Source organism: Molothrus aeneus, unplaced genomic scaffold (genome assembly GCF_037042795.1).
Source record: "Molothrus aeneus isolate 106 unplaced genomic scaffold, BPBGC_Maene_1.0 scaffold_70, whole genome shotgun sequence".
NCBI classification, from domain to species: domain Eukaryota; kingdom Metazoa; phylum Chordata; class Aves; order Passeriformes; family Icteridae; genus Molothrus; species Molothrus aeneus.
Window position 1 is genome coordinate 398456 of NW_027099222.1, and position 13247 is coordinate 411702.

General features: G+C 63.1%; 1 protein-coding gene across 1 annotated transcript; it reads left to right on the forward strand.

Annotated features, from left to right (window-relative positions):
- Positions 1–33: 33 nt before the first annotated feature.
- Positions 34–5392, forward strand: LOC136571117 (zinc finger protein 628-like). The gene is made up of 6 exons (XM_066571476.1): positions 34–1834; positions 2150–2204; positions 2538–2649; positions 2695–2880; positions 2923–3483; positions 3517–5392. The coding sequence occupies exons 1-6, from the start codon at positions 34–36 to the stop codon at positions 4879–4881; spliced, it is 4080 nt and encodes a 1359-aa protein (XP_066427573.1). The 3' UTR covers positions 4882–5392.
- The last annotated feature ends 7855 nt before the right edge of the window (positions 5393–13247 follow it).

The window sequence follows — 13247 nt, forward strand, 5'->3', positions numbered from 1 at the left end:
TCACCTGCAGCCGTGTCCCCCCCAGGTGCGGCCATGGCGGGCGCGGCGCCCCCCGCAGGTGCCCCCGAGCACCCCTTCACCTGCCGGGAGTGCGGCAAATCCTTCCGCTGGTCCTCGCGCCTGGCGCATCACCTGCGCAGCCACACAGGTGAGCGCCCCTACAAGTGCCCCGAATGCCCCAAGGCCTTCAAGGGCTCCTCCGCCCTCCTCTACCACCTGCGGGGCCACACAGGTGAGCGCCCCTACACCTGCGCCACCTGCGGCAAGAGCTTCAAGCGCTCCTCGCTGCTGCAGACTCACCTGCGCGTGCACACAGGGCTGCGCGCCTTCAGGTGCGCCCAGTGCGGCCTCACCTTCAAGTGGGCGTCGCACTACCAGTACCACCTGCGGCAGCACTCAGGTGAGCGGCCCTACCGCTGCCCCACCTGCCCCAAGGCCTTCAAGAACTCCTCCAGCCTGCGGCGCCACCGCCACACGCACACAGGTGAGCGCCCGCACACCTGCGACACCTGCGGCAAGGGCTTCGCCCAGGCCACCAACCTGCGGCAGCACCTGCGGGTGCACACAGGCGAGCGGCCGTACACCTGCGCCACCTGTGGCAAGAGCTTCACGCACTCGTCCAACCTGCACCTGCACCGGCGCACGCACGGCCCCGCCCCGCAGTGCCCCGCCTGCGCCACGCCCTTGGCCTCGCGCGCCTGCCCGCAGCGGCACCTGCAGAGCCCCGCCCCGCCCGGCGCCGCCTCACCTGAGCCGCTCTGGAGGCCGCTGGGGCTCACCTGTGCCGAGCAGGAGGTGACAGCGACGCCGGCCACGCCCCCGGCCCCGCCCCACCGCTGCCTCACCTGCGGCAAGAGCTTCAAGAACGGCTCAGGGCTGGCGCGACACCTGCCCGGCCACGAGCGGCCCAGAGCCCCGCCCGCTCCAGGTGAGGCCGAGGCGCCGGCCCCGCCCGAGCGGCCGTACAGGTGCGGCGAGTGCGGCAAGGCCTTCAAGGGCTCCTCGGGGCTGCGCTACCACCTGCGCGACCACACAGGTGAGCGCCCCTACACCTGCGCCACCTGCGGCAAGAGCTTCAAGCGCTCCTCGCTGCTGCAGACTCACCTGCGCGTGCACACGGGGCTGCGCGCCTTCAGGTGCGCCCAGTGCGGCCTCACCTTCAAGTGGGCGTCGCACTACCAGTACCACCTGCGGCAGCACTCAGGTGAGCGGCCCTACCGCTGCCCCACCTGCCCCAAGGCCTTCAAGAACTCCTCCAGCCTGCGGCGCCACGGCCACACCCACACAGGTGAGCGCCCGCACACCTGCGACACCTGCGGCAAGGGCTTCGCCCAGGCCACCAACCTGCGGCAGCACCTGCGGGTGCACACGGGCGAGCGGCCGTACACCTGCGCCACCTGCGGCAAGAGCTTCACGCACTCGTCCAACCTGCACCTGCACCGGCGCACACACTCGGCGGCGCGGCCCTTCCGCTGCCCCACCTGTCCCAAGGCCTTCGTCATGGCCGCCTACCTGCAGAGACACCTGCGCACGCACGGCCCCGCCCCGCACCGCGCACCTGGCGGCGCCACGCCTGGCGCTGCCGCACCTGTGCCCGCCGGCGCTTACCTGGTGCTGCCCGGCCCCGGCGGAGCCTCCCCACGCAAGGTGCTGCTGGTGGCGGCCACGCCCGGGCACGCCCGGCCGCACCTGGCGCAGGTGGGCAGGGGGCAGCGCACCTGGCAGAGCGTCCTGCTCCTACCTGGGGCGGGGAGGGAGGGGATGGCAGCGGGGCTGCGGCTGCAGGTGGCTGAGGTGGCAGGGGTGGCAGGTGTGACAGGTGTAAGTGTGACAGGTATGACAGGTGTGACAGGGGTGACAGGTGTAGGGGTGACAGGTGTGACAGGTGTAGGGGTGACAGGTATGACAGGTGTGACAGGGGTGACAGGTGTGGGTGTGACTGGGGTGACAAGTGCAGGTGTGACAGGTGTGGGTGTGGCAGGGGTAGCAGGTGTCACAGGGGTCCCAGGTGTGGCAGGGGTGACAGGTGTTGGTGTCACAGGGGTCCCAGGTGTGACAGGTGTAGGTGTGACAGGGGTCACAGGTGTTACAGGGCTTACAGGTGTGGCAGGTGTAGGTGTGGCAGGTGTGAGAGGTGTAGGTGTCACAGGTGTGACAGGTGTCCAGCTCCAGGTGCTGCCAGTGGCCACAGAAGTCACCAGTGTGCAAGGTGGGGAGCTGACAGGTGTGACAGGTGTAGGTGTGACAGGGGTGACAGGTGTGACAGGGGTGACAGGTGTGACGGGTGTGGCAGGTGTGGCAGGTGTGGCAGGTATAGGTGTAACAGGGGTCCCAGGTGTGACAGGTGTAGGTGTAACAGGGGTCCCAGGTGTAGGTGTAACAAGTGTGACAGGTGTAGGTGTGACAGGTGTGACAGGCGTGACAAATGCAGGTGTGAGAGGTGTAGGTGTGGCAGGTGTGACAGGTGTGACAAATGTAGGTGTGACAGGTCTCACAGGTGTGACAGGTGTGACAGGCGTGACAAATGCAGGTGTGAGAGGTGTAGGTGTGACAGGTGTGACAGGGGTGCAGCTCCAGGTGCTCCCAGTGCCTTCAGAAGTCACCAGCGTCCAGCTCCAGGCAGGTGAGGTCACCAACGTCCAGCTCCAGGTGTTGCCACCGCCACCTTCTGGTGGCACCAATGTCCAGCTCCAGGTGCTGCCAGCACCACCTGAGGTCACCAACGTCCAGCTCTGCACAGGTGAGGTGGCCAACGTCCAGCTCCAGGTGTTACCACCACCCCCAGGTGGCACAGGTGTGCAGCTCCAGGCAGGTGAGGTGACCAACGTACAGCTCCAGGTGTTGCCACCACCACCTGAGGTGGCCAACGTGCAGCTCCAGGTGTTGCCACCACTTGCAGGTGGCACAGGTGTGCAGCTGCAGGCAGGTGAGGTGACCAATGTCCAGCTCCAGGCCCTGCCGCTGTCCTCAGGTGTCACCAACGTGCAGCTCCAGGTGTTGCCACCACCAGCTTCAGGTGGCACAGGTGTGCAGCTCCAGGCAGGTGAGGTGGCCAATGTCCAGCTCCAGGTGTTGCCACCACTTGCAGGTGGCACAGGTGTCCAGCTCCAGGCCACTGAGCTGCCCAGTGTCCACCTGGAGACCACAGAGGTGACCGATGTCCACCTGGACATCTCAGAGGTGACCGATGTCCACCTGGAGACCATGGAGGAGGTGCCCAGTGCCCACCTGGAGACCTCAGAGGTGACCGATGTCCACCTGGAACCCACTGAGATGAGCCATGCCCACCTGGACATGTCACAGCTGCCCAGTGCCCACCTGGAGACCACTGAGATGACCGATGTCCACCTGGACACCTCAGAGGTGACTGATGCCCACCTGGAGGCCAATGACATGACCGATGTCCACCTGCAGACCACCCAGATGACCAGTGCCCACCTGGAAACCACAAAGGTGCCCAGTGTCCACCTGGAGACCTCAGAGGTGCCCTCGGACCACCTGGAGATGACTGAGGAGGTGCCTGGTGCCCACCTGGACACCTCAGAGGTGCCCAGTGCCCACCTGGAGATGAGTGAGATGACCGATGTCCACCTGGAGACCACTGAGGTGACCAGTGTCCACCTGCAGACCACCCATGTGACCAATGTCCACCTGGAGACATCGGGGGTGACCAATGCCCACCTGGACACCTCAGAGCTGCCCAGTGTCCACCTGGAACCCACAGAGGTGACCAGTGGCCACCTGGACACCACGGAAGTGACCGATGTCCACCTGGAACCTACAGAGGTGCCCAGTGCACACCTGGAACCCACCCAGATGACCGATGTCCACCTGGGGACCACGGAGGTGACCGATGTCCACCTGGACACCTCAGAGCTGCCCAGTGCCCACCTGGACGTGTCAGAGGTGACCGATGTCCACCTGGACACCTCAGAACTGCCCAGTGTCCACCTGGAGACATCGGGGGTGACCAACGGCCACCTGGACACCACAGAACCGCCCAGTGTCCACCTGGAGACCTCAGAGATGACCGATGTCCACCTGGACACCACGGAAGTGACCGATGTCCACCTGGAGACCTCAGAGGTGACCGATGTCCACCTGGGGACCACTGAGGTGACCGATGTCCACCTGCAGACCACCCATGTGACCGATGTCCACCTGGAGACATCAGAGGTGACCAATGTCCACCTGGAACCCACAGAGGTGACCAATGGCCACCTGGACACCACAGAAGTGACCGATGTCCACCTGGAGACCTCAGAACTGCCCGGTGCCCACCTGGACATGTCAGAGGTGCCCTCTGACCACCTGGACACCACAGAAGTGACCGGTGCCCACCTGGAGACAAATGAGATGACCGATGCCCACCTGGACATGTCAGAGGTGACCGATGTCCACCTGGACACCTCAGAACTGCCCAGCGTTCACCTGGACGTGTCAGAGGTGCCCAGTGTCCACCTGGAGAGCAATGAGATGACCGATGTCCACCTGGACACCACCCCGATGCCCAGTGCCCACCTGGCCACCTCAGAGGTGACCGATGTCCACCTGGGGACCACGGAGGTGCCCAGTGCCCACCTGGACGTGTCAGAGGTGCCCAGTGCCCACCTGGAGACCTCGGAGGTGCCCAGTGCCCACCTGGAACCCACCCAGATGACCGATGTCCACCTGGACACCACGGAGGTGACCGATGTCCACCTGGCAACCTCAGAACTGCCCAGTGCCCACCTGGACGTGTCAGAGGTGCCCAATGTCCACCTGGAAGTGCCCAGTGTCCACCTGGAGACCCCTGAGGAGGTGCCCGGTGCCCACCTGGACACGTCAAAGGTGCCAGGTGCCCACCTGGAGCCCACAGAGTTGCACCTGGAACCCCCCTAGGAAGTGCCCGGTGCCCACCTGGAGACCTTGGAGCTGCCCAGTGCCCACCTGGAGACCACAGAGGTGCCCAGTGCCCACCTGGAGACACCTGGGAGGAGCCCAGTGCCCACCTGGAGACACCTGGGAGGTGCCCAGTGCTCACCTGGAGGTGCCCAGTGCTCACCTGGGCATGTCAGAGGTGCCCAGTGCTCACCTGGAGACCATGGACATTCCCAGTGCCCACCTGGACACACCTTGGAGGTGCCCAGTGCCCACCTGGAACCCACTGAGAAAGTGCCCAGTGTTCACCTGAAGACCAAGCAGGTGCCCAGTGCCCACCTGGACACACCTTGGAGATGCCCAGCGCTCACCTGGGCATGGCAGAGGTGCCCTGTGCCCACCTGGACACATCAATGCCCACCTGGGCATGGCAGAGGTGCCCTGTGCCAACCTGAACACACCTTGGAGGTGCCCAGTGCCCACCTGGAACTCCCCAGGTGCTCCTGGCCTGGGGGACCCTGTGCCCCACCCTGTGCACACCTGTGCCCGCAGGTGAGGGGGGTGCCAGGGGGTACCTGAGAGGTGCCAGGAGGTACCTGGGGGTACCTGAGGGGTGCCAGGGGGTACCTGGGGGATACCTGAGCTCACCTGCCCAGGTGAGAGGTGCCAGGGGGTACCTGAGAGGTGCCTGGGGGTACCTGGGGGGTGCCAGGGGGTACCTGAGGGGTGCCAGGAGGTACCTGAGAGGTTCCAGGGGGTACCTGGAGGTACCTGAACTCACCTGCCCAGGTGAGGGGTGCCAGGGGGTACCTGAGAGGTGCCTGGGGGTACCTGGGGGTACCTGAGCTCACCTGCCCAGGTGAGGGGTGCCAGGGGGTACCTGAGGGGTGCCAGGGGGTACCTGGGGGTACCTGAGCTCACCTGCCCAGGTGAGGGGTGCCAGGGGGTACCTGAGAGGTGCCAGGGGGTACCTGGGGGTACCTGAGCTCACCTGCCCAGGTGAGGGGTGCCAGGGGGTACCTGAGAGGTGCCAGGGGGTACCTGGGGGTACCTGAGCTCACCTGCCCAGGTGAGGGGTGCCAGGGGGTACCTGAGAGGTGCCTGGGGGTACCTGGGGGTACCTGAGCTCACCTGCCCAGGTGAGGGGTGCCAGGGGGTACCTGAGGGGTGCCAGGGGGTACCTGGGGGTACCTGAGCTCACCTGCCCAGGTGAGGGGTGCCAGGGGGTACCTGAGAGGTGCCTGGGGGTACCTGGGGGGTGCCAGGGGGTACCTGAGGGGTGCCAGGGGGTACCTGGGGGTACCTGAGCTCACCTGCCCAGGTGAGGGGTGCCAGGGGGTACCTGAGGGGTGCCAGGGGGTACCTGGGGGTACCTGAGCTCACCTGCCCAGGTGAGGCCGTTCCCGCGTTCCCCCCGTGTCAATAAAGGCGCCCCTCCCCCCCCCTCAATGCGGTTTGTGCTTCCGGGAAGGGCGGGGCCAAGGGAAGGGGCGGGGCCATGGCCAAGGGGAGGGAGGGGCCAAAGGGAGGGGGTGGGGCCAATGAGGAGGGAGGGGCTAAAAGAAGGGGAGGGGCCAAGGGGGAGAATGGGGGCAGTTGGGGCGGGGCCAAGATGTTAAAAAGTGGGGGGGGCCAATGGAGGGGGCGGGGCCAAGGGGTTACTGAGAGAGGGGGCTGGGCTGTTTTAGCTCCCAGTATGGACCAGTATGGCCCAGTCCATCCCAGTATGGACCAGTATGGCCCAGTCCATCCCAGTGTGGCCCCAGTCCATCCCAGTATGGCCCCAGTCCATCCCAGTATGGCCTCAGTCCATCCCAGTATGGCCCCAGTACAGCCCCAGTATGGTCCAGTCCATCCCAGTATGGTCCCAGTGATTCCCAGTATGGCCCCAGTATCCCACAGTGTGGCTCAATGCCCCCCCCGGTTCCCCCCCAGTCCCTCCCAGTTCCCCCCCAGTATTCCCAGTTCCCCCTAGTCCCTCCCAGTATTCCCAGTTCCCCCCAGTCCCTCCCAGTCCCTCCCAGTCCCTCCCAGTATTCCCAGTTCCCTCCCAGTCCCTCCCAGTTCCCCCCAGTCCATCCCAGTCTCTCCCAGTTCCCCCCAGTCCCTCCCAGTTCCCCCCAATTCCCCCCAGTCTCTCCCAGTTCCCCCCAGTCCCTCTCAGTCTCTCCCAGTTCCCTTCCAGTTCCCTCCCAGTTCAGCCCAGTCCATCCCAGTCTCTCCCAGTTCCCCCCAGTCCCTCCCAGTATTCCCAGTTCCCTCCCAGTCCCTCCCAGTTCCCCCCAGTCCCTCCCAGTCTCTCCCAGTCTCTCCCAGTCCCTCCCAGTTCCCCTCCCCTCCCCCCCCGGTTATTTCGGTCCCCCCGCACCTGTCCCTGGCCCTGCCCCTCCCCCACCGGGCCCCGCGCCAGCGCCCCTCCCCCACCCGGGCACGGCCGGGGGAACTGGGAGGGACTGGGACAAACTGGGACAAACTGGGAGGGACTGGGACAGACCGGGAGGAACTGGGAGGGACTGGGACAAACTGGGAGGGGATTGGGGGTGACTGGGACAAACTGGGAGGGACTGGGACAAACTGGGAGGGACTGGGACAAACTGGGACAAACTGGGAGGGACTGGGACAAACTGGGAGGGGATTGGGGGTGACTGGGACAAACTGGGAGGGACTGGGACAAACTGGGAGGGACTGGGACAAACTGGGAGGGGATTGGGGGTGACTGGGACAAACTGGGAGGGACTGGGACAAACTGGGAGGGGATTGGGGGTGACTGGGACAAACTGGGAGGGACTGGGACAAACTGGGAGGGGATTGGGGGTGACTGGGACAAACTGGGAGGGACTGGGACAAACTGGGAGGGACTGGGACAAACTGGGACAAACTGGGAGGGATTGGGACAAATTGGGAGGGGCTGGGACAAACTGGGACAAACTGGGAGGGATTGGGGGAGATTGGGACAAACTGGGAGGGACTGGGGGGACTGGCCTGAACTGGGAGCACTGAACTGGTCTGTACTGGTCCCTACTGGTTTATACTGGCCCATACTGGTCCACACTGGCCCATACTGGTTTATACTAGGAGGGACTGCTCTGTACTGGTCCGTACTGGTCCATACCGGCCCATGCTGGTTTATACTGGTCCATACTGGTCCATACTGGTTTATACCGGTCCGTACTGGTTTATACTGGTCCATACTGGTTTATACAGGTCTGTACTGTTTTATACTGGTCCATACTGGTCCGTACTGGTCCATACTGGTTTATACTGGTCCATACTGGGAGCTCCGTTCTCTCCCCGCTCTGACCCGGGAGGAATTCGAGGCCGCCCCTCCCCCCAGCCCGGCCACCTGTGCCTGCGCTAATTAGCGGTGATTAATGGCCGGGATTGATTACAGACGGTGATTAATGACCGGAGGGGTGATTAATTACCCTGGGGAATGATTAATTACCGGGAGGAATGATTAATTACCCGGAGGAATGATTAATTACCGGGAGGAATGATTAATTACCCTGGGTTGATTACACAGGGGTGATTAATGACCGGGAGGGATGATTAATTACTCTGGGGAATGATTAATTACCGAGGAATGATTAATTACCAGGGGGAATTGATTAAATACCGGGCATGTTTAATTACTGGGAATGAATAATTACTGGGAGGAGTGATTAATTACCAGGGAATTATTAATTACCAAGGAATGATTCATTACCAGGGAATGATTAATTACCGGGAGGAATGATTAATTACCAAGGAATTATTAATTACCAAGGAATGATTAATTACCAGGGAATTATTAATTACCGGGGATGGTCCGTGGCGGCAGGGCAGGGGTTAATTAGCGGCAGGCGTTAATTAGCGGGCGCTGTTAATGAGCCCCTATAGATGCGGGGGGGAGGAGCTGGGATGAACTGGGATGGACTTGGAGGGAACTGGGAGCACTGGGAGGGAACTGGGATGGACTGGGATGGACTGGGAGGGACTGGGAGGAACTGGGATGGACTGGGAGAGAACTGGGATGGACTGGGAGGGAACTGGGATGGACTGGGAGGGAACTGGGATGGACTGGGATGGACTGGGAGGGACTGGGATGGACTGGGATGGACTGGGAGAGAACTGGGATGGACTGGGAGGGAACTGGGATGGACTGGGATGGACTGGGAGGGACTGGGATGGACTGGGAGAGAACTGGGATGGACTGGGAGGGAACTGGGATGGACTGGGAGGGACTGGGATGGAACTGGGATGGACTGGGAGGGACTGGGAGGGACTGGGAGCACTGGGAGGGACTGGGATGGACTGGGATGGACTGGGATGGACTGGGAGAGACTGGGAGGAACTGGGATGGACTGGGAGGGGACTGGGATGAACTAGGCCGAACTGGGATGGACTGGGATGGACTGGGATGGACTGGGAGCACTGGGAGCACTGCACTGGGAGCACTGGGAGAGAACTGGGAGGAACTGGGATGGACTGGGCCGAACTGGGATGGACTGCGATTAACTGGGAGCACTGGGAGGGAACTGGGAGGAACTGGGATGGACTGGGAGGGAACTGGGATGGACTGGGTTGAACTGGGCTGAACTGGGATTAACTGGGAGCGCTGAACTGGGAGCACTGGGAGGGAACTGGGATTCACTGGGAGCACTGAACTGGGATTAACTGGGATGGACTGGGCTGAACTGGGATTCACTGGGATGGACTGGGAGCGCTGGGCTGAACTATTAATTACCGGGTGTGATTAATTACCGGGAAATGATTAATTACCGGAATAATTAATGACCAGGATGATTAATGACCGGGGAATGATTAATGAGCTGGATGATTAATAACTGGGATAATTAATGAGCGGGATGATTAATGAGTGGGATGATTAATGACTGGGATGATTAATGACCGTGTATGATTAATGAGCGGGTTGAGCTGCCGCAGGGGTTAATTAGGGCAGGGATTAATTGCCGGGGATGATTAATGAGCGGGATGATTAATGACCGGGGAATGATTAATGAGCTGGATGATTAATGACTGGGATGATTAATGAGCGGGATGATTAATGACTGGGATAATTAATGACCGGGGAATGATTAATGAGCTGGATGATTAATGACTGGGATGATTAATGACCGGGGAATGATTAATGAGCTGGATGATTAATTACCGGGATGATTAATGAGCGGGATGATTAATGACTGGGATAATTAATGACCGGGGAATGATTAATGACTGGGATGATTAATGGCCGTGTGTGATTAATGAGCGGGTTGAGCTGCCGCAGGGGTTAATTGCAGGGGTTAATTAGGGCAGGGATTAATTACCGGGGAAGGGCTGAGACAGCGACAGGTGCGGGGGGGGGAGGGGCGGGGGGAACAGCGGGGGGGACTGGGAGGGACTGGGATAAACTGGGAGGGACTGGGATAAACTGGGAGGGACTGGGATAAACTGGGAGGGACTGGGATGGACTGGGATAAACTGGGAGGGACTGGGATGAACTGGGAGGGACTGGGATGGACTGGGATAAACTGGGAGGGACTGGGATGAACTGGGAGGGACTGGGGTAAACTGGGATAAACTGGGAGGGACTGGGATGGACTGGGATGAACTGGGAGGGACTGGGATAAACTGGGAGGGACTGAGGTAAACTGGGATAAACTGGCAGGGACTGGGATAAACTGGGAGGGACTGGGATAAACTGGGAGAGACTGGGATAAACAGGGATACACTGGGAGGGACTGGGAGGGACTGGGATAAACTGGGATAAACTGGGAGGGACTGGGGTAAACTGGGAGGAACTGGGATAAACTGGGAGGGACTGGGATAAACTGGGATACACTGGGAGGGACTGGGATAAACTGGGAGGGACTGGGATAAACTGGAATAAACTGGGAGGGACTGGGATAAACTGGGAGGGACTGGGAGGGACTGGGACATACTGGGATACACTGGGAGGGACTGGGTGGGACTGGGATAAACTGGGATAAACTGGGAGAGACTGGGGTAAACTGGGAGGGACTGGGCAGCACTGGGCCAAGTCCTTGGTGCAGGGTTTGGGGACACCAGTATGGCCCAGTATGGCCCAGTATGGTCCCAGTATGCCCCAGTATGGTCCCAGTATGGCCCAGTATGGTCCCAGTATGGTCCAGTATGGTCCAGTATGACTCCAGTATGGTCCCAGTATGGCCCAGTATGCCCCAGTATGGTCCCAGTATGGCCCAGTATGGTCCCAGTATGGTCCCAGTATGCCCCAGTATGGTCCCAGTATGCCCCAGTATGGTCCCAGTATGGCCCAGTACAGCTCCATACACCCAGCTTCACTGTCCCAGTGCCCTCCCAGTATATCCCAGTATATCCCAGTGCCCCCAAACCCTCTCCCAGTCCATTCCAGCCTCCCCCTGTCCCTGCCTTGTCCCTTGGTGTCCCCGTGTCCCCTCCTGTCCCCTCCTGTCCCCTCCTGTCCCCTCCTGTCCCCCTCCCCTTTTGTCCCCTTGTCCCCTCCTGTCCCCTTCTCCCTGTCCCACTCTTGTCCCTCTGTCCCCCCATCCCCCTCTGTCCTCCCCTTGTCCCCCAACCCCCCTGTCCCTCTGTCCCCTCCTGTCCCCCTGTCCTCCCCTTGTCCCCCTGTCCCTCTGTCCCCTCCTGTCCCCAACCCCCCCTGTCCCCCTGTCCCTCTGTCCTCCCCTTGTCCCCCTGTCCCTCTGTCCCCTCCTGTCCCCCACCCCCCGTGTCCCCCCCCTTGTCCCCCCTCTCTCCTTCTGTCCCCTGTCCCACTCTTGTCCCCCATCCCTCTGTCCCCCTCTCCTGTCCTTGTCCCCTCCTGTCCCCTTCTTGTCCCCCTGCCCTCCCCCTGTGTCCCCCATCCCCCCTTCTCTCCTTTTGTCCCTCTGTCCCCTCCTGTCCTTGTCCCCCTGTCCCCCATCCCCCCTGTCCCTCTGTCCCCTCTGTCCCCTCCTGTCCCTCCGTGTCCCCCATCCCCCCTGTCCCTCCCTGTCCCCCTGTCCCCTTCTTGTCCCCGTCCCCAATCCCCCTGTCCCTCTGTCCCCCCCGTGTCCCCCCCTGTCCCCCCCTCTGTCCCCTCTGTCCCCCACTGTCCCCCCCGTCTCTCGCTGTCCCCTCTGTCTCCTGTGTCCCTCATGCTGTCCCCCCCTCTCCCCGCGCTGTCCCCCCCCGCGTCCCCCCCTGTCCCCGCTCTGTCCCCGCACTGTCCCCGCACTGTCCCCTGTGTCCCCCCCCGTGTCCCTCGTTTCCCCTGTGTCCCCCCCTGTGTCCCTCGTTTCCCCTGTGTCCCCGCACTGTCCCCGCAGTGTCCCCCCCGTCTCTCGCTGTTCCCCGTGTCCCCCCCCCGTGTCCCCCCTCTCCGTGTCCCCCCCTGTCCCCTCGCTGTCCCCCCCGTCTCTCTCTGTCCCCCCCTCTCCCCACTCTGTCCCCACTCTGTCCCCACTCTGTCCCCTGTGTCCCCCCCTGTGTCCCTCGTTTTCCCCCGTGTCCCCCCCTGTCCCCTCCCGTCTCTCTCTGTCCCCGCCTCTCCCCGCTCTGTCCCCCCCGTCCCCGCTCTGTCCCCTCCCGTCTCTCTCTGTCCCCCCCTGTCCCCGCGCTGTCCCCGCTCTGTCCCCCCCGTCCCCTCGCTGTCACCCCCTGTCTCTCTCTGTCCCCGCCCTGTCCCCGCTCTGTCCCCGCTCTGTCCCCTCCCGTCTCTCTCTGTCCCCCCCTCTCCCCTCGCTGTCCCCGCTCTGTCCCCCCCTGTCCCCTCGCTGTCACCCCTTGTCTCTCTCTGTCCCCCCCTGTCCCTTCGCTGTCCCCCGTGTCCCCCCCTGTCCCCTCGCTGTCACCCCTTGTCTCTCTCTGTCCCCCCCTGTCCCCGCGCTGTCCCCGCTCTGTCCCCGCGCTGTCGCGGCGCAGGTGACAATCCCGGCGGGGCGGTGGCACCGCGGGCACGGGAAACTCTGAGTCACAACCGCGGGGCCACCGGGGGGGACACGGCCCAGGGGACAGCGGGGACACCTGGGGACAGCCACAGCGCCCGGACACAGGTGGGGCACCTGCGACACCGCGGGGACAGCTGGGGGACCCTGGGGACAGCGGGGCCACCCCTGGGGACAGCATGGCCACCCCCCGGGCCACCCCCGGGGACAGCGGGGCCACCCTCGGCGACACTTGGGGACACTCGGGGCCATCTGGGCCACCCTGGGGACAGCGGGGGGACCCTTGGGGACACCCTGGGGACACCTGGGGACACTCGGGGCCATGTGGGTCCCCTTGGGGACAGCGGGGGGACCCTTGGGGACACCCTGGGGATAGCTGGGCCACCCTGGGGACACCCTGGGGATAGCTGGGCCACCCTGGGGCCACCCTGGGGCCACCTGGGGACACTCGGGGCCATCTGGGCCCCGCTTGGGGAC

Bases quoted from the DNA above. Each gene is read 5' to 3' on its own strand.
- LOC136571117 (XM_066571476.1), top strand. From the start codon at position 34: ATGGCGGGCGCGGCGCCCCCCGCAGGTGCCCCCGAGCACCCCTTCACC. The intron at 2,881-2,922 runs GTGTTGCCACCA...GTGCAGCTGCAG, and splicing joins TGGCCAACGTGCAGCTCCAG to GCAGGTGAGGTGACCAATGT. The intron at 3,484-3,516 runs GTGCCCTCGGAC...ATGACTGAGGAG, and splicing joins TCCACCTGGAGACCTCAGAG to GTGCCTGGTGCCCACCTGGA.